At 42.0% G+C, this 27,601-nt stretch overlaps 1 protein-coding gene across 2 annotated transcripts; it reads left to right on the forward strand.

Annotated features, from left to right (window-relative positions):
- Positions 1–238: 238 nt before the first annotated feature.
- On the forward strand, positions 239–27,111 carry LOC139375347 (D-beta-hydroxybutyrate dehydrogenase, mitochondrial). 2 transcript variants are annotated; one of them, XM_071117045.1, is made up of 5 exons: positions 239–266; positions 22,694–23,152; positions 25,124–25,276; positions 25,403–25,536; positions 25,999–26,993. In XM_071117045.1, the coding sequence occupies exons 2-5, from the start codon at positions 22,792–22,794 to the stop codon at positions 26,362–26,364; spliced, it is 1,014 nt and encodes a 337-aa protein (XP_070973146.1). In that variant the 5' UTR covers positions 239–266; positions 22,694–22,791; the 3' UTR covers positions 26,365–26,993. The 2 variants fall into 2 exon arrangements, with proteins under 2 accessions (XP_070973146.1, XP_070973145.1); XM_071117044.1 differs by lacking the exon at positions 239–266 and adding an exon at positions 443–624 and having other exon boundaries at positions 25,999–27,111.
- Positions 27,112–27,601: the final 490 nt, after the last annotated feature.

The raw sequence follows: 27,601 nt of genomic DNA on the forward strand, positions 1-27,601 counted from the left end.
GTTGAGGGGATAGGGTGTCTTTAAAGATTTAAAACATAGCCAACGATAAATATATATATTTTACATTGTTTGCAAACTGATATGTAACATGTATTAATGCCAAAATAACATGCAAAACAGGCAAGCCACTCCCACCATTTTTCATTCGTATTTATTGATAATTTTTTTGCTAAAATTGTGGGGCTCTCACCTGCCCTGAATGACGGGTCGCCACTGCGCGTGTCACAGGAACATCGCCAAGAAGTCGACATAACGACGACCAGCTGGTGAGTAACTTTATACATATTAGTATGTTACAAATTACTTTATCGACCAGTCAAAGTAGGCAATGTTGAGAATTCCCCCTGACAGTGATGTTATCACCATTTCACAGCCCTTTGGGGTAGATCATTCGAGTGGTCCTGCACCCAACCCCCACAGGCTATTTGTGCATAGCATGGAAAAACAACTCACATCTGACACATACTTTCCCAAAGTACAAGTCTAAATTCATTGTTAGAACCTTCTTAGGAGCCTGATACACAGCCAATACAGGAGGTGGCGGCATGCACCTATCATTTGTATGTGCATCGCCTTCTTCGAGATAGAACATCTCAAAGAAGTTGACGTGACATCGACCAGCTGGTGAGTAACTTTACACATGTAAGCATGTTACAAATTATACAATGCTTTAGGCTACCAGTCAAAGTAGGTATTGTTGAGAATTCCCCCTGACAGTAGTGTTATTATGGAGCCAGATACCTTTTCAAAAGGTTGAACTTACATATCGTTAGGATCATAAGAAAATGCATACGTAAATTGTTAGGATTTTAAGAAAAGCCAAACATGAAACATGAAATATAACGTTTAAAATAGATCTGTTACGACTATGAATTAACATTTACATGTTCAATTCTTACTTTACGTCGGCTACAGATCTTTTTAATGCATACAAACTTTTGTCAGCAATGTTGCATCTGCAAAGTACATGAACCAAACATAACTAGTCGAAGTTAGCTAGTCCATCAAGCAACTCTAGCCCAGACGTTAGTTGCTTTGCAGCTTCCGGTTTCATTTCCAAAATACAATTCTAGAGCTTGTTTTAGAACTGCATTTAATAATGACGTTATACCAGTAGATGAAGTAGTAGAGGCTTGGGCCTTCAGCAAATGACTTGTGTGAGAATGATAGACACAGAAGTGCCTTGTCTAGAACAACCGCCTGAGCTACAAAATAAACATTTTATTTTATTTAAATTTTTACCTTTATTTAACTATGGGACTCCCAATCACAACCGGATATGATTCAGCCTGGATTCAAACCAGGGACTGTAGTGACTCCTCTTGCACTGACTTCCAGTGCCTTAGACCGCTGTTGCACTCGGGAGCACTAGCCTAAGCCTATTCTGCTATCTAAATATGCCATACTGTTGTGTGTTATTTAATGGCCATATAATTGCATAATTGATTTGTATAGCCGCGTGAGGCTATTGTGGTGATCATGTAACCTAATATGTAACACTTTTTCCAGTATTTGGGAGCACGGACTGTAGGCCTCATATTAGGCATTTTGACTGTAGTATAAGTGCAGTTATTCTCAAACTGTGGTATGCCGTCGGGATTATGCAAAATAAAAATGTGATTCACATTTAAAAACAAATTAATAATAATAATATAAAATGTGCGTTTTAAAAAAATACAAAAATGTCTTCACATTTTCAAACAGTCCATTTATATTTTCCAACAGGGCTATACATTAGGGGGAGGTTTTTTTCTCGCCTGAGTAGCTTCATTTCACTGCCAAAAATAAAATTAAACCATCTTGTGTTCTGCAAAATAACAACACAATGTCAAATACAGGTAGCCTAGTCAAATAACTAACATTCAATCACATTAACGGTTACTCTCTCGCGGGACTTCCACTAATGGTCCGTATGTAGCCAATGGTAGCTGTTGCTCATTCCGTTTGCTCGAAAAGTGATGAATGGTTAAAAAAAGTAGGGCCTGCATCCATAGAGACACATACCAGCTCTACTGGTAGTACTGCTACTACCAGCAGTACTATACCTGCACCTATCGACGACACAAGTTGTTCCGCTTCCACGAGCACATCTAATGCTAGCATCAGTAATTCTACATTTGTTGTTAGCCCAGCCAGCGTGTACACTGACAGTTGTGAATCTCATGCAGCCGAAGAGCAACTGCCCCCTGACCCGGGAAAGCACCAAACAGACAGGGTAGTAAGACATGTATGAAAGCAACAGATACCATTAAAAGAAGGGGCTAGAAGCATCTTATATGGTGAGCTACCGAGTGGCTAGGACAGGCAAGCACCATTAATAAGAAGGGGCTAGAAGCATCTTATATGGTGAGCTACCGAGTGGCTTGGACTTCATTCTTCCTGCTGCCGCGGATATGGCTGGGACAATGCTGGGGGAAAAGGCAAAAAACAACTATACAGACAATTTCTTCATCAAACACTGTTTCACGGCGCATCAGTGACATGGTAGGAGATGTTTTGAAACAATTACTGCTTCACATACAAGCCAGTGAATTATATGCGTTACAGCTGGATGAGTCAACAGACGTGGTGGGCCTGGCACAGCTCCTGGTATATGTCCGTTACGTTTATAGGGGGTCAATTAAGGAAGACATCCTCTTCTGCAAACCACTGGAAACCAGGACAACAGGAGAGGATGGACAGCTTTGGGACATCAAATAGACTTTGGTGGTCAAGATGTTTTGGTATCTGTGCTGATGGCGCAAAAACCATGACAGGGAGACATAGTGGAGTGGTAGAGCACGTGCAAGCAGTTGCTCCTGACACAACTTGGGTACACTGCAGCATCCACCGAGAGGCTCTTGCTGCCAAAGGAATACCTGACAGCTTGAAAGACGTTTTGGACACTACAGTGAAAATGGTTCACTTTGTTAATCGTGTAACTACCCATCCCGGATCCGGGAGAATTGTCATCAACTGACACTAAGTAGCATAACGCAACAGACAAAAAATCTTACGAGAAAATATTCATATTCATGAAATCAAAACTGAAATATATTCAAACACAGCTTAGCCTTTTGTTAATCACCCTGTCATCTCAGATTTTGAAAATATGCTTTACAGCCAAAGCAAGACAAGCATTTGTGTAAGTTTATCGATAGCCTAGCATAGCATTATGCCTAGCTAGCAGCAGGCAATCTGGTCACAAAAATCAGAAAAGCAATCAAATTAAATATTTTACCTTTGATGAGCTTCGGATGTTTTCACTCATGAGACTCCCAGTTAGATAGCAAATGTTCCTTTTTTCCAGAAAAAATATTTTTGTAGCCAAAAATAGCTCTGTTAGTTCTTCACGTTTGGCTGAGAAAACGACCGGAAATTGCAGTCACGACAACGCCGAAAGATATTTCAAATTAGCTCCATAATATTGACAGAAACATGGCAAACCTTGTTCACAATCAATCCTTAAGGTGTTTTTCAAATATCTATTCGATAATACACGGCTCAAAAAAATAAAGGGAACACTTAAACAACACAATGTAACTCCAAGTCAATCACACTTCTGTGAAATCAAACTGTCCACTTAGGAAGCAACACTGATTGACAATAAATTTCACATGCTGTTGTGCAAATGGAATAGACAACAGGTGGAAATTATAGGCAATTAGCAAGACACCCCCAATAAAGGAGTGGTTCTGCAGGTGGTGACCACAGACCACTTCTCAGTTCCTATGCTTCCTGGCTGATGTTTTGGTCACTTTTGAATGCTGGCGATGCTTTCACTCTAGTGGTAGCATGAGACGGAGTCTACAACCCACACAAGTGGCTCAGGTAGTGCAGCTCATCCAGGATGGCACATCAATGCGAGCTGTGGCAAGAAGGTTTGCTGTGCGCTATCAGGAGACAGAACAGTACATCAGGAGACGTGGAGGAGGCCGTAGGAGAGCAACAACCCAGCAGCAGGACCGCTACCTCCACCTTTGTGCAAGGAGGAGCACTGCCAGAGCCCTGCAAAATGACCTCCAGCAGGCCACAAATGTGCATGTGTCTGCTCAAACGGTCAGAAACAGACTCCATGAGGGTGGTATGAGGGCCCGACATCCACAGGTGGGGGTTGTGCTTACAGCCCAACGCCGTGCAGGACGTTTGGCATTTGCCAGAGAACACCAAGATTGGCAAATTCGCCACCGGCGCCCTGTGCTCTTCACAGATGAAAGCAAGTTCACACTGAGCACATGTGACAGACGTGACAGAGTCTGGAGACGCCGTGGAGAACGTTCTGCTGCCTGCAACATCCTCCAGCATGACCGGTTTGGCGGTGGGTCAGTCATGGTGTGGGGTGGTATTTCTTTGGGGGGCCGCACAGCCCTCCATGTGCTCGCCAGAGGTAGCCTGACTGCCATTAGGTAACGAGATGAGATCCTCAGACCCATTGTGAGACCATATGCTGGTGCGGTTGGCCCTGGGTTCCTCCTAATGCAAGACAATGCTAGACCTCATGTGGCTGGAGTGTGTCAGCAGTTCCTGCAAGAGGAAGGCATTGATGCTATGGACTGGCCCGCCCGTTCCCCAGACCTGAATCCAATTGAGCACATCTGGGACATCATGTCTCGCGCCATCCACCAACGCCACGTTGCACCACTGTCCAGGAGTTGGCGGATGCTTTAGTCTAGGTCTGGGAGGAGATCCCTCAGGAGACCATCCGCCACCTCATCAGGAGCATGCTCAGGTGTTGTAGGGAGGTCATACAGGCACGTGGAGGCCACACACACTACTGAGCCTCATTTTGACTTGTTTTAAGGACATTACATCAAAGTTGGATCAGCCTTTAGTGTGGTTTTCCACTTTAATTTTGAGTGTGACTCCAAATCCAGACCTCCATGGGTTGATAAATTTGATTTCCATTGATAATTTTTGTGTGATTTTGTTGTCAGCACATTCAACTATGTAAAGAAAAAAGTATTTAATAAGAATATTTAATTCATTCAGATCTAGGATGTGTTATTTTAGTGTTCCCTTTATTTTTTTGAGCAGTGTATATCAACCTGGACAGAGCTTTTACACATTCAGATGTCATAAATCAACACTGCAGAGCTCTCCCTGTTTTATGCTGTGCCTTGATTGTATTACTGTTGATGATATCTGGAAAAGTGCATGTACACCCTGGCCCATCACATTAACACTAGAAGCTTATTACCTAAAATGGATCAATTGAAAGTGTGGGTTCACAGCTCCAATCCCGATGTGTTGGTCATTACTGAGACGTGGTTAAGGAAGAGTGTTTTGAATACTGATGTTAACCTTTTTGGTTATAACCTTTTTAGACAAGACAGATCTTCCAAAGGTGGGGGAGTGACAATCTTTACTATGGATCACCTTCAGTGATCGGTTGTCTCCTCCAAGTCTGTCCCCAAACAATTTGATTTACTGGTTTTAAGCATTAAACGTTCAAATGCCTCTTTTGTTGACTGTTGTTGGGTGCTATCGTCCTCACTGATCTGTACCCTACCTGCCCTAAACTCTCTCCTGGCACCTTACACTAAGTATGAATTTGTCCTGCTTGGTGACCAAACTAGGACATGCTTAAATTTACCAAGTCCTAAAGCAATGGGACTCCCTAAACCTTTCTCAGATTATTACCAATCCCACAAGGTATGACTCCAAACACCCAGAAAAGGCTACTCCCCTCGACGTTATCCTCACAAATAATCCTTATATGTATTAATCTGGTGTTTTCTGTAATGACCTTAGTGATCACTGTTTTACAGCCTTTGTCCGTAATGGCTGCTCAGTGAAACGACCTCTCCTGATTTGTCATAGACGCTTGCTAAAAACTTTAATGAGTAAGCCTTCCTTCATGAACTGGCCTCTGTAAAATGGTTTAGAATCAGCTTTATCCCCTCTGTCGAAGATGGTTGGACCTTTCATTTTTTTGTAATTGTTAACACTCCCCCATAAAGAAATGAGAATTAAAAACGATTCAGCCCCTGGTTCAACCTTGATCTTGCAGAGTTACTCCACCTCTAGAATTGCATTTGGTGAAAGGCTCGGTACACGAATACTCAGGCTGACTGGCTCTCGTTCAGGCAAATGAGAAATAAGTGCACTCAGGCTATCTGGAAAGCCAAAGTTAGTTACTTTAAGGAGCAGTTGTCTCTCTGTGGGTCTAACTCCAAGAAGTTCTGGAAAACAGTTAAAGTCCTGGGGAACAAGCCCTCCACTTCACAGCTGCCCATGTCCCTTAATGTTGATGTGGTTGTTACTGACAAGAAGCACATGGCTGAGCTCTTTAATCAGCACTTCATTGTCAGGAATCCTATTTGACTCAGCCATGCCTCCTTGCCCATCCCAACATTTCCTCATCTCCCACCCCTTCTAATGTGACTATGCAGAAGCTCCCTGCAGGCAGTCACTGAGTCCGAGGGGCTAAAGGAGTTCCTTAAACTTGACCCCCAAAAATACATCTGGGACAGATGGTTTAGACCCTTTCTTCTTTAAATTTGCTGCCCCTATCATCGCCAAGTCTATCTCCAACCTTTTTAACCTTGCTCTCAATTCTGGGGAGGTTTCCATTGCTTGGAAGGCAGCCACGGTTCACCCTTTATTTATAGGGGCAGATCAAGCTGATGCTAACTGTTATAGGCCTCAGTGTTGGAAAAACTTGTCAATAATCAACTATTATTAAGTATTCTCTCGGTATGCAATCTGGTTATGGAGGTTATGGATGTGTCACTGCAACCTTAAAGGTCTTCAATGATGTCACCATTGCCCTTGATTCTAAGAAATGTTGTGCTGCTATTTTTATTGACTTGGTCAAAGATTTTGATACTGTAGACCATTCCATTCTTGTGGGCTGACTAAGGAGTATTGGTGTCTCTGAGGGGTCTTTGGCCTGGTTTGCTAACTACCTCTCTCAAAGAGTGCAGTGTTTAAAGTCAGAACATCTGCTGTCTCAGCCACTGTCTGTCACCAAGGGAGTACCCCAAAACTCGATCCTAGGCCCCACGCTCTTCTCAATTTACATCAACAAAATAGCTCAGGCAGTAGGAAGCTCTCTCATCCATTTATGTGTAGATGATAGTCTTGTACTCAGCTGGCCCCTCCTCGAATTTGTGTTACATTCTCTACATCAAAGCTTTCTTAGTGTTCAACAAGCTTTCTCTACCCTTAACCTTGTTCTGAACACCTCCAAAACAAAGGTCATGTGGTTTGGTAAGAAGAATTTCCCTCTCCCCACAGGTGTGATTACTAGCTCTGAGGGTTTAGAGCTTGAGGTAGTCACCTCATACAAGTACTTGGGAGTATGGCTAGATGGTACACTGTCCTTCTCTCGGCACATATCAAAGCTGCAGTCAAAATCTAGACTTGGTTTCTTCTATCGTAATCGCTCCTCTTTCAACCCAGCTGCCAGACTAACCCTGATTCAGATGACCATCCTTCCCATGCTAGATTACGGAGACATCATTTATTGATCGGCGGGTAAGGGTGCTCTCGAGCGGCTAGATGTTCTTTACCATTTGGCCATCAGATTTGATACCAGTGCTCCTTGTATGACACATCACCGCTCTCTATACTCCTCTGTAAACTGGTCATCTCTGTATACCGGTCGCAAAACCCACTGGTTGATGCTTATTTATAAAACCCTCTTGGGCCTCACTCCCCACTATGTGCGATATCCACTGCAGCCCTCATCCTCCACATACAACACCCGTTCTGCCAGTCACATTCTGTTAAAGGTCCCCAAAGCACACACATCCCTGGGTCGCTCCTCATTTCAGTTCGCTGCAGCTAGCTACTGGAACGAACTGCAACAAACACTCAAACTGGACAGTTTTATTTCAATCTCTTCATTCAAAGACTCAATCATGGACTCTCTTAATGAAAGTTGTGGCTGCTTTGTGTGATGTATTATTGTCTCTACCTTGCCTTTTGTGTTGTTGTCTGTTCCCAATAATGTTTGTATCATGTTTCGTCCTGCTACCATGTTGGTAGCAACATGCTGTGTTGTCATGTGTTGCTGCCTTGCTATGTTCTTGTCTTGGGTCTCTCTTTATGCAGTGTTGTGTTGTCTGTCTTGTCTTGTGATGTGCGTTTTGGCCTATATTTATTTATTTATTTATTTATTTATTAAAGTGATCGGCTAAAGAACATAGGATAATTTGAATACACATGGATCTTAACAAACAAATGAATAAGACTGTTCTATTGTCTTTGATTTAGTTCCTATTGCAACTCAAAAAATTACATTTGACTATATGTAGGACGAATGAAATGTTCAAATATGTTGGAATGACGAGTTGCACACATCATGCATGCTCTGCACTTTATTTGGCTAGTAGGCAAATAGGCCTATATTAGGGTATAATGACTTTGACTGATTGCCTCCAGAAGGGCATCTTGGTGCTGTGGTTCTGTACGGAGGGAATAGTGTATACGGAGACTACCTAAGACCATTGCAGTCGGTAATTTGTTGATGATTAGGCTACTATAAGCTTTAGATAGCGCTCTAGACGATCTTAGCTAGCAATCAACATTTCCTTTTTTTTTAGCTGACATGGGATAATTGAGTGAATGTCAGTGACATAACAAGTGGAAAATTGCATTACCACATTTTAAAATTGCACCTTATTTTCTACTTTTCTTACTTAACAGTAGGCTAAGTTGAGACCTCGACTGAGTCAGGGTCCCTTAGAGCAGCGGGCCCTACGTGCAGTGCAGAGGAAGAGGTGGCTCTGGGTGCACCGTGGTGATGCAGGCCTAGTGCATTGTCATGTCTAATCAAATTGCATGAGAATATGGGCAGGAAAGGTTTTTTGTTCTAATACAAACTGGAATCAAATACATAACTGACATTCATTCCAGAAGGTTTCCTTTTGGCTCTGAACACAAGTTGATATGTCCCTTTTCCAGAAATGAAGACATTGCTATAATACAATAACTACGTTTGCTTGTTAAATGAGGTTGAACGGATAACATCATGACGGCACTTTAAATGGCAACTAGAAAAAGCTATGCAAGAAATATACATTTCCAATTCACACGTGAGTATTAATACACACTTATGTGAAATAGGACAAATATAAGCACCCACCATATTATACTGAAGAAAAATATAATGTATAATGTAAGGTGTTGGTCCCATGTTTCATGAGCTGAAATATTAGTTTTTCAAAAATAGCTAGCAATACTAATGTTAGCTAGCTAAAATACAGTGGTCCCCTCATATTTAGTTGGCTAAAGTTGTACTGAATCTAAAGTCAATCTGGTGACATCACAATCATGACAAAAAATGTCCTACTTATTTGCCTTTTGAAATGTTATTGTGGCCAGTTTTATTGCTTCTTTAATCAGGACAACAGTTTTCAGCTGTGCTAACATATTTGCAAAAGGGTTTTCTAAAGATCAATTAGCCTTTTAAAATGATAAACTTGGATTAGCTAACACAACGTGCCATTGGAACACAGAAGTGATGGTTGCTGATAATGGGCCTCTGTATGCTTAAGTAGATTTTCCATGAAAAAGCAGTTGTTTCCAGCTACAATAGTCATTTACAACATTAACAATGTCTACACTGTATTTCCGATCGATTTGATGTTATTTTAATGGACATAAAATGTTTGTTTTTTTAGTTGAGGTAATTAAGAAATATGTACATGTACGTAGGTAGGGGTAAATTGACTGCGTAAATAATAAACAGTGAGTAGCAGTAGCGTAAAAAAAGGGGGGGGGGGGTCCGAGTAGCCATTGTATTAGCTGTTCAGCAGTCTCATGGCTTGGGGGTAGAAGCTGTCTCTCAAACATAGAAAATACCTATTTTTCCCAAAATATATACTTTTATATTCTTCCTTTATACCTGGTAGATTCATGCAATGCCAAAGGAGTAAAACTGCATTTGTGTACATTTCAGTTAGACATTCGACAAAAACATCCTTGGCGTTCATGGTTCCTTGTACATGGAAAAGGCCAGCATCATAAACATACAGTTGAAGTCGGAAGTTTACATACACCTTAACCAAAAACATTTAAATCAGTTTTTCACAATTCCTGACATTTAATCCTAGTAAAACATTCCCTGTCTAAGGTCAGTTAGGATCACCACTTTATTTTAAGAATGTGAAATGTCAGAATAATAGCAGAGAGAATGATTTATTGCAGCTTTTATTTATTTAATCACATTCCCAGTGGGTCAGAAGTGTACATACACTCAATTAGTATTTCGTAGCATTGCCTTTAAATTGTGTAACTTCGGTCAAAAGTTTCGGGTCGCCTTCCACAGGCTTTCCACAATACGTTGGGTGAATTATGGCCCATTCCTCCTGACAGAGCTGGTGTAACTGAGTCAAGTTTGCAGGCCTCCTTGTTCGCACACGCTTTTACCAGTTCTGCCCACAAATTTTCTATAGGATTGAGGTCAGGGCTTTGTGACGGCCATTCCAATATCTTGACTTTGTTGTCATTTTGCCACAACTTTGGAAGTGTGCTTTGGGTCATTGTCCATTTGGAAGACCCATTTGCGACCAAGCTTTAACTTCAAGACTGATGTCTTGAGATGTTGCTTCAATATCTCCACATCATATTCCTGTCTTATGATGCCATCTATTTTGTAAAGTGCACCAGTCCCTCCTGCAGCAAAGCACCCCCACAACATGTTGCTGCCACCCCCGTGCTTCACGGTTGGGATGGTGTTCTTCGGCTTGCAAGCCTCCCCCTTTTTCCTCCAAACATAACGATGGTCATTATGGCCAAACAGTTATATTTTTGTGTCATCAGACCAGAGGACATGTCTCCAAAAAAGTATGATCTTTGTCCCTATGTGCAGTTGCAAACTGTAGTCTGACTTTTTATGGCAGTTTTGGAGCAGTGGCTTCTTCCTTGCTGAGCGGCCTTTCAGGTTATGTCGATATAGGACTCGTTATACTGTGGATATAGATACTTTTGTACCTGTTTCCTACAGCATCTTCACAAGGTCCTTTCCTGTTGTTCTGGGATTGATTTGCACTTTTCGCACCAAAGTACGTTCATCTCTGGGACACAGAATGCATCTCCTTCCTGAACGGTACGACGGCTGCGTGGTCCCATGGTGTTTATACTTGCGTACTATTGTTTGTACAGATGAACGTGGTACTTTCAGGCATTTGTAAATTGCTCCCAGGGATGAACCAGACTTGTGGAGGTCTACAAAAAAAAATCTGAGGTCTTGGATGATTTCGTTTGATTTTCCCATGATGTCAAGAAAAGAGGCACTGAATTTGATGGTTGGCCTTGAAATACATCCACAGGTACACCTCCAATTGACTCAAATTATGTAAATTAGCCTATCAGAAGCTTCTAAAGCCATTACCTAATTTTCAGGAATTTCACAAGCTGTTTAAAGGCACAGTCAACTTAGTGTATGCAAACCTCTGATCCCCTGGAATTGTGATACAGTGAATTATAAGTGAAATAATCTGTCTGTAAACAATTATTGGAAAAATGACTTGTGTCATGCACAAAGTAGATGTCCTAACTGACTTGCCACAACTATAGTTTGTTAACAAGACATTTGTGGAGTGGTTGAATAACGAGTTTTAATGACTCCAACCTAAGTGTATGTAAACTTCCGACTTCAACTGTAGGTCATTTGTTATGGTGGGTTATCTTTTACCATTCGCTGGCTTGTTATGTGCCCCTTCCAAGTATTGCTAACTGGTTTTTCACAGGCGATTACTGCTAGAACAGTCTCTCTGAGTCCAGAAGATTTGTTGATCCACCATGCGCAAGATACAATTTGTTTTCTAAGTATTTCTCTGAAGTGTCTATTCATTGTGCGATTTAAATTTTTTATTTATTTGTATTTTTCTGAAAATTTGTTATATTTCCTCAGTCATTTTTACTGTAGGAGTATTGGGCTCCCAAACATGTGATAGACTTGTTGATTGTTTGACTATAATCAGTTAGCACAGGCTGCTGTTGAACATGTCAGAAAGAAAGTCTTCTCTTTAACAAAGATGGGTTATAGCCTCCATTTTACATGCTGTCTCAATTAGTTTCACTTGAGCAACCCATGAAAGTGAGTTATGTCTCCCACTCACTGCCAAACCTGTGTGTGTGTGTGCGTTTTTGAAACTTGTGTCTGATCCACTGAGCAGGGGTAGGGGGGTGTATGTAGGGGGGGGGGGGGGAATATACATGTGAAATTGATACACCTATAGACAACACAATGCCTTCAGAAAGTATTCATATCCATTGACTTTTTCCCCATTTTGGGGTGGGATTAAAATTGATTTAATTGTCATTTTTTGTCAACGATCTACACAAAATACTCAAAGTGAAGGAATTTATAGATGTTTTATTAAAAATAAAACACTAATTATAGTGCCTTGCAGAAGTGTTCATCCCCCATGGCCTTTTTCCTATTTTGTGGCATTACAACCTGTAATATAAATATTTAATTTGGACTTCATGTAATGGACATACACAAAATAGTCCAAATTGGTGAAGTGAAATGAAAAAAATAAACTTGGATTGTACAATTTTTGCCATTATTCTTCAAGCCCTGGTTGTTGATCATTGCTAGACAGCCATTTTCAAGTCTTGCCATATATTTTCAAGCCAATTTAAGTCAACTGTAACTAGGCCACTTAGGAACATTCAATGGCGTCTTAGTAAGCAACTCCAGTGTATTTATGGTCTTGTGTTTTAGGTTATTGTCCTGTTGAAAGGTCAATTTGTCTCCCAGTGTCTCTTGGAATGCAGACTGAACCAGGTTGTCCTCTAGGATTTTGCTCTTTATCCTACAAAACTTCCTAGTCCTTGCCGATGACAAGCATACCCATAACATGATGCAACCACTACCATGCTTGAAAATATCAAGAGTAGTACTCAATGGTGTCTTGTGTTGGATTTGCCCCAAACAAAATGCTTTGTATTCAGGACAAAAAGTTCAATTCTTTGACACATTTTTTCCAGTAATACTTTAGTGCATTATTGCAAACAAGATGCATGTTTTGGAGTATTCATATTCTGTACAGGCTACCTTCTTTTCACTCTGGCATTTATGTTAGTGTTGTAGAGTAACTACAATGTTGTTGATACATCCTCCGGTGTCTTCTATCACAGACATTTAAACTCTAACGGTTTTAAAATCACATTTGGCTCATGTTGAAGTCCCTGAGCGGTTTCCTTCCTCTTTTGGAAGGGCCCCTGTATCTATGTAGTGACCAAAGTATAAGGTTAATAACTCCACCATGCTCAAAGGGATATTAAATGTCTGCTTTTTTACCCATTTGCCAATATGTGCCCTTCTTTGTGAACCATAGGAAAACCTCCCTGCTCTTTGTACTTGAAATTCACTGCTCAATTTAGCTTACAGATAATTGTATGTGTGGGGTATAGAGATGGGGTAGTAATTTCAAAATCATGTTAAACACTATTATTGCACACAGTGAGTCCATGCAACTTATTAGGTGATTTGAAAAGCACATGTATTATTTAGGCTTGCCATAACAAAATGGTTCTCAAGACATTTCAGCTTTTCATTTTTAATTAATTTGTCTTTTTTTTAAAACATAATTCCACTTTGACATTATGGGGTATTGTGTGTAGATCAGTGACACAACATTTTCAGTTTGTCTTTTGGGAACGTAGCAACTCGACAACCATCATATTGCCATAATATCAAGAACACCCTAAACCCAACAGAGTTAATGGGCAACTCAATGGTAACGAAATTGCGCTGAGAGTCCGATTTTTTTCATTTACAAAAATGTATACTATGTGGAGATGCAACGTTTGGTAAACTCATCCTCAGTTTGTGACCTCTGTTTTTAAATATCTCCCCCGAATTAAGATTCAAAGATGTCTGCAGAAAGAATGGGTTGTCAGCTATGACATGACACATTGAAATCTATTTTGGTTATTGAACTACAGGAAGTGGATTTACAGGAAGTGGATTTACAGGAAGTGGAATTTCATCATGGGTCCTTGATCTGTACTACACAGACATGCATATTTATGGAGACACACTGGCTATTATTTTAATGAGCTCTTCCCCCAAACAAGACCAATTGTTTGGACCGGAACAAATATGAACCAATCATAGACGTCTATGTTTCACAAGTGTTGAGAGCACAGTAAAGTAAAAAAGAAACTATGTCTAGTAAAGTATAGTTCAGTCCAGAACACAGTAGAGAACACTATAATTGAGGACATTATAATGTAATGTATTCTACTTAACTCTACTGTGCTGTGCTGTACTTTGATGTCAAAACTTGTGAAACACAGACATCTATAATTGGGCCAAATCAGCATCTCTCGACGTTGAAATTAAAGCTGGTCTGGACCATAACAAAACCCCAAAATTTGGACTCACCAAATCAACTACTTTTCAACATCCATGGATGTCCAGTGTTGGTCGGTGTTCTGTGGGTGAGGATGCCGGTTACAGTAAATGGAAAGAGATTGGGCCCATGGGTAGGTGTCAGTAAGAGCCGGGAGAGGCAACATTAAATGGAAAGAGATTGGGCCCATGGGTAGGTGTCAGTAAAAGCCGGGAGAGGCAACATTAAATGGAAAGAAGAGAGAGAGATGGAGTGGTTGTCCAGACTGTTTTCACACTTGCTTTGACAACCAGAGGACAGAAAGAGAAAGACAACCGTTATGAGTTGAATATAAGCGTATATCAGTGGAATGGAGGACTGTAGCAAGTGACCCAACTGTGGTTAGTGACTACTATGATTACCCATTGATGCCATTTCAATTGCAGTAATTCTATTACAAATATTTGTGAAGTTCCGCTACCAATTTGGGAACAGAATTTAATGTTTAATCACTTAATGATTCATACACCACATAGATATCAGTAAAAAAAAAAACTTTACTTCTGTGAACTTTCATTATCCTCCCTCCTGAGATTTTAGAACCTATGAATCTTAAAGATTTGTTTTTGGCTACGGAATTTCAAGGCACAGGGCAATGTTTCTTAATCTTGCACAAGGCAAATAATTTCTCCAAAACTAAATATATGTTGATATTAGTTGGCAGGGGTCGTTACTTCAACATTTATTGTGTTTTGATGTATTTCTAATACTTTAATACATTTTCTGTTAGAAAAAGGGCATTGGAAAACATCTATCTGTTTGAACAGAAATCAAAGTATTTGCTTATTCCTACTATTTTGAATAGAAGATATTAGTCAAATGTGTATACAGTACATGCCTTAATTTCTCAAATATAGACAGTTCGCTTTCATTTAACACCAGATTTGACAGTCTCCTATAAACTTCACATTGGTAAAATATACCCCACCATAAGAAAATACCTTTCACTTGTTTGTTATGTGCCCCTTCCAAGTATCTCTAACTGGTTTGTCACAGGCGATTACTGCTAGGACAGGCATTCTAAGAGTCCAGAAGATAACCACTTTGTTGATCCACCATGCGTAAGATGCAGTTGGTTTTCCAAGTATTTAACTGAAGTGCCTATTCATTGTGTGAATTCTTTCAGGAAAAAGTAGACCGCATGATGATGACACTGTTTTGAACAATAACATCTATAGTCTTGGCACAATGTTATATTATATTTAAGCAACAAGGCCCAAGGGGGTGTGTTTTATGGCTAATATACCACGGCTAAGGGCTGTTAGGCACGACACAACAAGGCGTGTCTGGAAACTGCCCTTAGAGATGGTATATTGGCCATATATCACCAGCATAAAAGGAGACACTCTAGACCCAAACTGTTATAAACCTACAGTGGGACAAGGAAGTATTTAGTCAGCCACCAATTGTGCAAGTTCTCCCACTTAAAAAGATGAGAGTGGCCTGTAATTGTCATCATAGGTACACTTCAACTATGATAGACACAATGAGGGGGGAACAATCCAGAAAATCACATTGTAGGATTTTTTTATGAATTTATTTGCATATTATGGTGGAAAATAAGTATTTGCTCACCTACAAACAAGCAAGATTTTTTGGCTCTCACAGACCTGTAACATCTTCTTTAAGAGGCTCCTCTGTCCTCCACTCGTTACCTGTATTACTGGCACCTGTTTGAACTTATCAGCCTACCATCAGTAACACACTACGCCGCCAGGGACTCAAATCCTGCAGTGCCAGACGTGTCCCCCTGTTTAAGCCAGTACATGTCCAGGCCCATCTGAAGTTTGCTAGAGAGCATTTGGATGATCCAGAAGAAGATTGGGAGAATGTCATATGGTCAGATGAAACCAAAATATAACTTTTTGGTAAAAACTCAACTCGTCCTGTTTGGAGGACAAAGAGTTGCATCCAAAGAACACCATACCTACTGTGAAGCATGGGGGTGGAAACGGCATGCTTTCGGGCTGTTTTTCTGCAAAGGGACCAGGACAACTGATCTGTGTAAAGGAAAGAATGAATGGGGCCATGTATCGTGAGTTTTTGAGTGAAAACCTCCTTCCATCAGCAAGGGTATTGAAGATGAAACGTGGCTGGGTCTTTCAGGATGACAATGATCCCAAACACACTGCCCGGGCAACGAAGGAGTGGCTTCGTAAGAAGCATTTCAAGGTCCTGGAGTGGCCTAGCCAGTCTCCAGATCTCAACCCCATAGAAAATCTTTGGAGGGAGTTGAATGTCCGTGTTGCCCAGCAACAGCCCCAAAACATCACTGCCCTAGAGGAGATCTGCATGGAGGAATGGGCCAAAATACCAGCAACAGTGTGTGAAAACCTTGTGAAGACTTACAGAAAATGTTTGACCTCTGTCATTGCCAACAAAGGGTATATAGCAAAGTATTGAGAAACTTTTGTTATTGACCAAATACTTATTTTCCACCATAATTTGCAAATAAATCCATAAAAAATCCTACAATGTGATTTTCTGGATTTTTTTTCTAATTTTGTCTGTCATAGTTGAAGTGTACCTATGATGAAAATTACAGGCCTCTCTCATCTTTTTAAGTGGGAGAACTTGCACAATTGGTGGCTGACTAAATACTTTTTTGCCCCACTGTATATCCATCCTGCCCTGCCTTTATAAAATCTTCGAAAGCCAAGTTAACAAACAGATCACCGACCATTTCGAATCCCACCGTACCTTCTCCACTATGCAATCTGGTTTCCGAGCTGGTCATGGGAGCACCTCAGCCACGCTTAAGGTCCAAAATGATATCATAACCGCCATCAATAGAAGACAGTACTATGCAGCCGTCTTCATCGACCTGGCCAAGGCTTTCGACTCTGTCAATCACTGCATTCTTATCGGCAGACTCAATAGGTTCACCGACTAATTCTCAGAGTTCAGTGTGTCAAATCAGAGGGCCTGCTGTTTGGACCTCTGGCAGTCTCTATGGGGGTGCCACAGGGTTCAATTCTTGGGCCGAATCTTTTCTCTGTATATATCAATGATGTCGCTCTTGCTGCTGGTGATTCTCTGATCCACCTCTACGCAGACGACACCATTCTGTATACTTCTGGCCCTTTGGACACTGTGTTAACAAACCTCCAAACAACCTTTTAATGCTATAAAACACTCCTTCTGTGGCCTCCAACTGCTCTTAAATGCTAGTAAAACTAAATGCACGCTCTTCAACTGTTGTTTTTGTATACTGTTTTGCTTTATATTTGCCAGGTCGCAGTTGTAAATGAGAACTTGTTCTCAACTGGCCTACCTGGTTAAATAAAGGTGAAATAAAAATCAATTAATAAAAAAGTGGTCAAAAAGGTCTCATAAACTGTCTCCTGGACATTTCCTGTGACCTCCACTGGCCAATCCACTGATCTTCACAACTAGCTAACTAGCTAACCGCAACCCCGGATGATTACTCCTGGCTAGCGTTTCCACCCACTTAGCTTGAAGCTAGCCCGGCCAGAGCTCCTGTGCTACCACCGAAGCATACTCCTACAATATCCAGACCCACGACCGGTCTATCGATGTCACCGCATGGAGGCATAAACAGACTCACCCCATCGCAACGCCCCCCAAAGGCTAACTTTCTAGCCCTTGCTATCTCCTTGCTTGCTAATTCGGCCTGCTAACTGCTAGCTTGTTTAGCCCCGGTCCGCTAACTGCTACCTTGTTTAGCCCCGGTCTGCTAACTGCTACCTTGTTTAGCCCCGGCCTACTAACTGTTAGTTTGTTAGCACAGGCCTGCTAACCGTCTGAATCGCCGCGTCCCAAACACTCACTGGACCCATATTTACTTTCAATCTCTTTTCGATTTTTATTTTGTGTATACCTTCCGGTAACCTGCCTCACCCAATGTGATACGGAATCGCTATTATTTTACATTTTTAGAACACACTCAAGAACCTCCAGAAGCTAGCCAGCTAACTAGCTACGAGCTATTCAGTCATTGTTAGCCACTGCTAGCGGCTTTTACCTTCTGCACAGCCAGCCAGTTTTTTAACCTGGATAATACTCGCCAGTCCAGCTTCCCTGCCCCATCCACCGCTGCCCCCTGGACACTGATCATTTGGCTACATAGCTGATGCATGCTGGACTGTCCATTAATCACGGTACTCCATTCTGCTTGTTTATGTTTTATCTGTCGGCCCCAGCCGCACTCAGGCTCTGTGTGTAGTTAATCCGACCCTCCCTGCCTAGTCAACGCCATTTTACCTGCTGTTGTTGTGCTAGCTGATTAGCTGTTGTCTCAGCTACTGTTTTAGCTAGCTCTCCCAATTCAACACCTGTGATTACTGTATGCCTCGCTGTATGTCTCTCTCAAATGTCAATATGTCTTGTATACTGTTGTTCAGGTTAGTTATCATTGTTTTAGTTTACAATGGAGCCCCTAGTTCCACTCTTCATACCCCTGATACCTCCTTTGTCCCACCTCCCACACATGCGGTGACCTCACCCATTACAACCAGCATGTCCAGTGATCCAACCTCTCTCATAATCACCCAGTGCCTGGGCTTACCTCCGCTGTACCCGCACCCCACCATACCCCTGTCTGCGCATTATGCCCTGAATATATTCTACCATGCCCAGAAATCTGCTCCTTTTATTCTCTGTCCCCAACGCTCTAGGCGACCAGTTTTGATAGCCTTTAGCCGCACCCTCATTCTACTCCTCCTCTGTTCCGCGGGTGATGTGGAGGTAAACCCAGGCCCTGCATGTCCCAGGCACCCTCATTTGTTGACTTCTGTGATCGAAAAAGCCTTGGTTTCATGCATGTCAACATCAGAAGCCTCCTCCCTAAGTTTGTTTTACTCACTGCTTTAGCACACTCTACTAACCCTGATGTCCTTGCCGTGTCTGAATCCTGGCTCAGGAAGGCCACCAAAAATTCTGAGATTTCCATACCCAACTATAACATTTTCCATCAAGATAGAACTGCCAAAGGGGGAGGAGTTGCAGTCTACTGCAGAGATAGCCTGCAAAGTAATGTCATACTTTCCAGGTCCATACCCAAACAGTTCGAACTACTAATTTTGAAAATGACTCTCTCCAGAAATAAGTCTCTCACTGTTGCCGCCTGCTACCGACCCCCCTCAGCTCCCAGCTGTGCCCTGGACACCATTTGTGCATGATTTGTGAATTGATTGCCCCCCATCTAGCTTCAGAGTTTGTTCTGTTAGGTGACCTAAACTGGGATATGCTTAACACCCCGGCAGTCCTACAATCTAAGCTAGATGCCCTCAATCTCACACAAATCATCAAGGAACCCACCAGGTACAACCCTAAATCTGTAAACAAGGGCACCCTCATAGACGTCATCCTGACCAACTGGCCCTCCAAATACACCTCCGCTGTCTTCATCCAGGATCTCAGCGATCACTGCCTCATTGCCTGTATTTGCTACGGAGCCGCAGTCAAACGACCACCCCTCATCACTGTCAAACGCTCCCTAAAACACTTCTGTGAGCAGGCCTTTCTAATCGACCTGGCCCGGGTATCCTGGAAGGACATTGACCTCATCCCGTCAGTTGAGGATGCCTGGTCATTCTTTAAAAGTAACTTCCTCACCATTTTAGATAAGCATGCTCCGTTCAAAAAATGCAGAACTAAGAACAGATATAGCCCTTGGTTCACTCCAGACCTGACTGCCCTCGACCAGCACAAAAACATCCTGTGGCGGACTGCAATAGCATCGAATAGTCCCCGCGATATGCAACTGTTCAGGGAAGTCAGGAACCAATACACGCAGTCAGTCAGGAAAGCTAAGGCCAGCTTCTTCAGGCAGAAGTTTGCATCCTGTAGCTCCAACTCCAAAAAGTTCTGGGACACTGTGAAGTCCATGGAGAACAAGAGCACCTCCTCCCAGCTGCCCACTGCACTGAGGCTAGGTAACACGGTCACCACCGATAAATCCATGATTATCGAAAACTTCAACAAGCATTTCTCAACGGCTGGCCATGCCTTCCGCCTGGCTACACCAACCTCGGCCAACAGCTCCGCCCCCCCAGCAGCTACTCGCTCAAGCCTCTCCAGGTTGTCCTTTACACAAATCCAGATAGCAGATGTTCTGAAAGAGCTGCAAAACCTGGACCCGTACAAATCAGCTGGGCTTGACAATCTGGACCCTCTATTTCTGAAACTATCCGCCACCATTGTCGCAACCCCTATTACCAGCCTGTTCAACCTCTCTTTCATATCATCTGAGATCCCCAAGGATTGGAAAGCTGCCGCAGTCATCCCCCTCTTCAAAGGGGGAGACACCATGGACCCAAACTGTTACAGACCTATATCCATGCTGCCCTGCCTATCTAAGGTCTTCGAAAGCCAAGTCAACAAACAGGTCACTGACCATCTCGAATCCCACCGTACCTTCTCCGCTGTGCAATCTGGTTTCCGAGGTTCACCAATTACTTTGCAGACAGAGTTCAGTGTGTCAAATCGGAGGGCAACGCTCCGGTCCTCTGGCAGTCTCTATGGTGTTGCCACAGGGTTCAATCCTCGGGCCGACTCTTTTCTCTGTATATATCAATAATGTTGCTCTTGCTGCGGGCGATTCCCTGATCCACCTCTACGCAGACGACACCATTCTATATACTTCCGGCCCGTCCTTGGACACTGTGCTATCTAACCTCCAAACGAGCTTCAATGCCATACAACACTCCTTCCGTGGCCTCCAACTGCTCTTAAACGCTAGTAAAACCAAATGCATGCTTTTCATCCGTTCGCTGCCTGACCAGCATCACCACCCTGGATGGTTCCGACCTTGAATATGTGGACATCTATAAGTACCTAGGTGTCTGGCTAGACTGCAAACTCTCCTTCCAGACTCATATCAAACATCTCCAATCGAATCAAATCTAGAGTCGGCTTTCTATTCCGCAACAAAGCCTCCTTCACTCACGCCGCCAAACTTACCCTAATAAAACTGACTATCCTACCGATCCTCGAATTCGGCGATATCATCTACAAAATTGCTTCCAACACTCTACTCAGCAAACTGGATGCAGTTTATCACAGTGCCATCCGTTTTGTCACTAAAGCACCTTATACCACCACCACTGCGACTTGTATGCTCTAGTCGGCTGGCCCTCGCTACATATTCGTCGCCAGACCCACTGGCTCCAGGTTATCTACAAGTCCATGCTAGGTAAAGCTCCGCCTTATCTCAGTTCACTGGTCACGATGGCAACACCCATCCGTAGCACGCGCTCCAGCAGGTTTATCTCACTGATCATCCCTAAAGCCAACACCTCATTTGGCCGCCTTTCGTTCCAGTTCTCTGCTGCCTGTGACTGGAACGAATTGCAAAAATCGCTGAAGTTGGAGACTTTTATCTCCCTCACCAACTTCAAACATCTGCTATCTGAGCAGCTAACCGAGCGCTGCAGCTGTACATAGTCTATCGGTAAACAGCCCACCCATTTTTACCTACCTCATCCCCATACTGTTTTTATTTATTTACTTTTCTGCTCTTTTGCACACCAATATCTCTACCTGTACATGACCATCTGATCATTTATCACTCCAGTGTTGTTAATCTGCAAAATTGTAATTATTTGCCTACCTCCTTATGCCTTTTGCACACAATGTATATAGACTCCCCTTTTTTTTCTACTGTGTTACTGACTTGTTAATTGTTTACTCCATGTGTAACTCTGTTGTCTGTTCACACTGCTATGCTTTATCTTGGCCAGGTCGCAGTTGCAAATGAGAACTTGTTCTCAACTAGCCTACCTGGTTAAATAAAGGTGAAATAAAATTTAAAAAAGTGATCTGGCCTGGATGGCCAGAGGCCAGACTTCAGTGGGCCAAACCATGGATCCCGAACTCCACTCCCCCGGACCTCAGCCACCCGAACCACGGCTTCTGTTCACCACAGAAGGTGGAGACCGTACAGGTGCATCAAAGCTGGGACCGAGAGATAAACAGCTTCCATCTCCAGGTCATCAGACTGTTAAACAGCTACCACTAGCCGGCCTCCGCCCAGTACCTTGCCCTGAACCTCAGTCACTGTTATTAGCCAGCTACCACCCGGTACTCTACCCGGCACCTTAGAGATTGTTGCCCTATGTACAGTCATTGAACACTGGTCACTTTATTAATGTTTCCATACTGTTTTACCCACTTCATATGTAGTCATGGCTCATCCTACATGACTACTGCTGTGCACCTTTTCTATTCATATACTGTCTATACAGAACTTAATTATAATATTTTAGTTCTAGTTATTCTAGTTATTACTGCACTGTTGGAGCTACAAACACAAGCATGTTTGTTTGACAACCCTGTCCTAAAGCATAGAGAACATCCCAACAGTCTGCACAAAAAACTTCTTTGTTGTCTTTCAGGAATAAATAGCCTACACCCCTGGTTGAGAATGGACGCAGTTGCTGACAATTTTGCAATGATGGGAAGCATTATTGGATAACTTTTAAACATTGTTGGAATGGATGCCGCTGCGCTCACTTCCTTCCCCTTTGGAGGAATAGTTGTCTCATCCGTTTGTGCGATCTTTCTCCTGGCCCTCATGCTCTTGTCATGCCGAGGCAGGAACCAAGAGGTGATAGGAGCGGGCCATGCGGTGCTGATAACGGGCTGTGACAGCGGATTCGGTCATCATCTGGCCCGCAGGCTGGATGCTCAGGGGTTTGTGGTCTTCGCTGGTTGTCTGTTTCCCAACGGAGACGGTGCCCAAACTCTGCACAGAGAGAGCTCCAGCAATATGAACATTCTCAAGCTAGACGTCACTAAAGATGAAGATGTGACACAGGCAAGGACTGTGGTCCAATCTAACCTGCCAGAGAAAGGTGAGCTTTGTTACAAGTAGGTTACGTAACATAACAATTTTGGACTGTTAATGCAAAAAAAATGATCAAATCAAATGTATTAATATGATCCAATTTCCTTCTCAAAATAAACTCTTAAGACTAAGCAGGGGTAGGCAACTACAGTATATTCAGCCATGGGCCAATTTTTGTCGGAGCGGATAGTCAGGGGCGGAACATAGCCCAACTGTACACTGCAAATTGAGCACGACTAAACACAATAAGATTTATTTTTTTTAAGAATCATGTCATACATCATCACATCTCTTTTTATTTGTGGGAGTACTTTGGAACAGATGTCATAAATTCCTGGTGATTTTAGCCTCTTTAAAAAAAAAAAAATTACTTGGGGGCTGCTTTTGGCTTGTGGGACACCTGTTGCTGACCCATGACTAAGTCTATTCAGAGGTTAATGTTCCTGCTCTTCACAAGTCCCTTTTCCCCCAGGGCTTTATTAATGATGGATTGACTGTTATTAACACGAAGAGTGAACCTTTTCCTTCTCAAAAGCACCTGTTGTCAACTAAAACATAAAATGTGCAACCTGGGCTCACGGCAATGTGTAGGATTTTGTGCATACCTCCATTTAGCATGTTATATTACATTTCTTTAGGTAACATTATGAATTGAATAGCGGTCATACAATATCTTACGAATTAGAGGACTTGTACTGTCACTCAAACTCGCAACCTTTGGATTGCAGGAATTAAGGTTAGGGTAGAGCTGGGTGACACGGACAAAAATCCATATCCCAATATGTTGACTTATTTTTTTGATGATGAATCAGCGATAAATCATTTTTTTGTGGGAGGTGCTAGATAGAGCCTGACGATAATATGGACAAAAAGTAATGTGACAAATGTAACTATTTTGATGGACGGTTACTTTGCAGGGCTCTAGAATATGTTTTTCCAGTGCCAAGTAAGACAACGGAGATGGTAGCCTATATATGATTCAAAGAGTAGCGATTTCATCAAACCTATCCAGGGAATGCATGATTGAAATTGTGATGTGAAACCTGTAAAAAATTATCCAGAATTATCAGATTTTTTGGGGGCTCTTCAGAGAATTTGCAGACACCTATAGGCAATATTATTTCACCTCCTGATGTAGTGGAAAATCAAAACACTTAGCTAGTTTGCTGACTCTAAATATGATACTGTTGCTATATAGCCATGTAGGTTAATAGATTAAGATGAATCAATCAGTAAATGTAGGCTAATATCCTACAAAAACTTTCCAGCACAAGGCCTAAGCTCCTTGATGAAGGCCTAGTCACTGTGAATCGTGAGCTCATCTCCAATCCGCGGGCGTATCAAAACCATTTTACAGCCTGCTCCAGATATGTTTAAGATGTACTATGCAGAAATCACTCTGCCATTTCCTGGTTGCTAAAATAGTAGTTCTAAACCACTGCGAAATAGCTTGTCCATAACCAAAAATATTGTACTTTCAGCTGTTATAAGCTGGTGTGGAAAACTGAAAGTAAAAGATGCAAAAACATAGAAATAGAGAACGCACACAGAGCATATCTACCGCTTCTTAGACTTGCTTTCAATAAGAATGACAGCGTTTAAAGTAACTGAACCATTAGTATATATTTGATTTAACTAGGCTTGTCAGTTTATTAAGAACATTCTTATTTACAGTGACGGCCTAGGTACATTGGTTTAACTGCCTTGTTCAGGGGTAGAACGACAGATTTTTACCTTGTCAGCTCGGGGATTCGATCTAGCAACCTTTCGGTGACTCACCCAACGCTCTGACCACTAGGCTACCTGCCACCCCAAAAACTGTATATACAGTTTCAATCATCTTGGAGGTGCTCAGAATTATGTATAGTATGCTTCATATGGCTCTGAGGCCAGGCTGTATTGTGAGACACTTATGACAAAACTGATTTAACAGGTTTTACACACATTGTTAATATAAGTTGATTTGTTTTGTTTGAAGGGCTTTGGGCAGTTGTGAACAATGCTGGCATCTTAGACTGGTCAGAGACAGAGTGGAACACCATTGATGATTATCGCAATATGGCTGAGGTCAACTTATTTGGCAGCATCAGGACCTCCATAGCTTTCCTCCCATTGGTTCGTGCCTCAAAAGGTACGTTCAATAATTATTTTACCATCACCATTTCATAATGGTGATCACAGTTCTTGATTTATCACATTCAATGTTCATATTACTCCACAGTGTTCTAAAATGTGTAATGTTCATTGATTTCCGTAGGACGGATGGTGTACGTCTCAAGCATCTTTGCCTTCTTCAACTGTCTGACCATGGGGGCCTACAGTATGTCAAAGAGAGGACTGGAGGCGTTTGCCGACTGCCTACGGGTAGAGATGGACTGTTTTGGAGTAAAGGTAAAGACAACTGTTGGTAATCATAATTACTGTGTGTCTTTTTAATACTCTGTAGATTGTTTTACATTGATTGTAATCAACACATTCCCCTTAAAATGTTAATCTGTGATTGCTATATCCATTTATGGACATTTAAGTTAATGATATACAGTATAACCATTTATTCTTGAAGAATATAACATTATAAATGCCTCATGAACGTAGTTCAACTGTGGTACCCCATCAGAATCCAAAATATAAGCTTGTTTCACTTCTTTGTTGGTTAACAATGTAATTGTAAACAAACACTATAGCTTCAAAACACAATTAAATCTATAACTTTGATACAGCTCTGTTTATGAATTTGAGAAAGGTCACATTTCTCCAGCCCCATCCCTCAGGTCTTCACCAAGACACTGGCGGTGTGACTGCTTATTGTTTGAACTTCAGAGTGCCCATTTAACATTGTGGTGATGATCTCAGGTGAGCATCATCCAGCCAGGTAACTTTGGTCCTGCTACCAGCATCCTGAGGCGGAGAACAGGGACAGAAATCTGGGAGAAACTGGACGAGGAGCGTCAACAGATGTTCAACAGACAGTATGTGGACCTGGCTAATAACTACCACATGTCTACGTGTATGACTGGCAACCAGGACAGCAGCCTGGTCATAGACGCTATGGTGGAAGCCCTCACAGCAGACAGACCTAAACGCAGATATCTGTTGGTCTCTAAGCTGGATATGTTGTTCTTCTATGCCTTTCCCTATCTGCCGACATGGGTCACTGATGCAGTTTTCTACCTCAGTCCCATGTACAACAAAAGAAAAGCAATGCTTTATTCCAAATAGAGAATATCTGTATTATGAGTGACAGTAGAGAAAGTGTATGGCTTTGTGTTATGTTGTAATGTGCAATATTTTTACATTGCGCTTCTCACTTATTCTGTGTTGCAAACTTGCTTGTGAATAGAAGATGTTCGGGATGTTACTAAGAGGATTCAATGGCATGTTACTGTGTCTTGCATCTGCATGCTTCACTCATAACCACAAAATTACATATTTACTTGATTTGTTTGATATTAATAGTTAGCAATTGATACTTAACAAATAGGAGGATATTTCTGTCCTGTTAGTGTCTGTGTTTTTATGGTCTCCCCTCTAGTTTCCTGCAGCTAATCTGGGCATATGGTCACCAGAGATGGCTTGAGCTGACAATTTAGTTAGACTGCCTTACATAGACAAGATGTGGTGGGTGTAACCGAGATGGAGATAGCCAGGAGGAGTTTAGAACAATTCCTCATTGTCTCTAAATCATCTAAGCCAGGGTGGGGTAAAGACAACAACCCACGTGCAGATAACGGCAGGATGAACCCAGAGTGGTTTGATGCTCCTTGGTCTGCATGAGGGGGGTTGAACCAACCATGACAGAGCACTGTTAGTGTCAGCTATATATAGTACTCTGCATTTGTGTAAAGGTTAGGTTATTTTATTCAAGAAGTGGTATGCAACGTTCTTTATACCAGTTTGTTTTTCTCAGTTATTTACTATAATACTTTAAACACAATGCTTTATGCAATAAACTTGTCAAGAATACAACCTCAATTCTAAGTACATTATCACTACAGAATCCATAGGCTTTCAAATTGATGTGCATAATAACAGTTTCCCCTCTATTGGTGTTAACTACCTTTCTCTTGGTGCAGGAAACTTCAGTTTATGGGGAAGACCCTTTATCTCTATGCTAATTCTTGCAAATGGAGTGTTGGGGTTGTTTGAAAAATGTCCCTTTGCTCAAAGGGGCCCTAAATCCTTCCTTATGCTTCGGTTGGGCTGGCGCCTTGCCGAACTCAATAAATATTTTATTAATAACTAAGATGTTTGGTGCAGTATTTCTCAAGTGAAAAAATTTGCATGAAAACAAGTCTATTGTTAAATGACAACAAATACTTAATTGAATAATCCCTACTGCTGACAAATGACTGACAGGGCATAGACTTAGTGGCTATTTCAGCCTCCTTTCCAACAAATCAGTTTGTAAAATGTCTGCCCTGCTAGAGCTGACCCGGTCAACTGTAAGTGCTGTTAT

Source organism: Oncorhynchus clarkii, chromosome 19, assembly GCF_045791955.1.
Source record: "Oncorhynchus clarkii lewisi isolate Uvic-CL-2024 chromosome 19, UVic_Ocla_1.0, whole genome shotgun sequence".
NCBI lineage: Eukaryota > Metazoa > Chordata > Actinopteri > Salmoniformes > Salmonidae > Oncorhynchus > Oncorhynchus clarkii.

Excerpts from the sequence above, each read along its gene's own strand:
- LOC139375347 (XM_071117045.1), top strand. The coding sequence starts at position 22,792 with ATGGATGCCGCTGCGCTCACTTCCTTCCCCTTTGGAGGAATAGTTGTC. Across the intron at positions 23,153-25,123 it reads ATCTAACCTGCCAGAGAAAG|GGCTTTGGGCAGTTGTGAAC; the intron begins GTGAGCTTTGTT and ends TTTTGTTTGAAG. Across the intron at positions 25,277-25,402 it reads ATTGGTTCGTGCCTCAAAAG|GACGGATGGTGTACGTCTCA; the intron begins GTACGTTCAATA and ends TGATTTCCGTAG.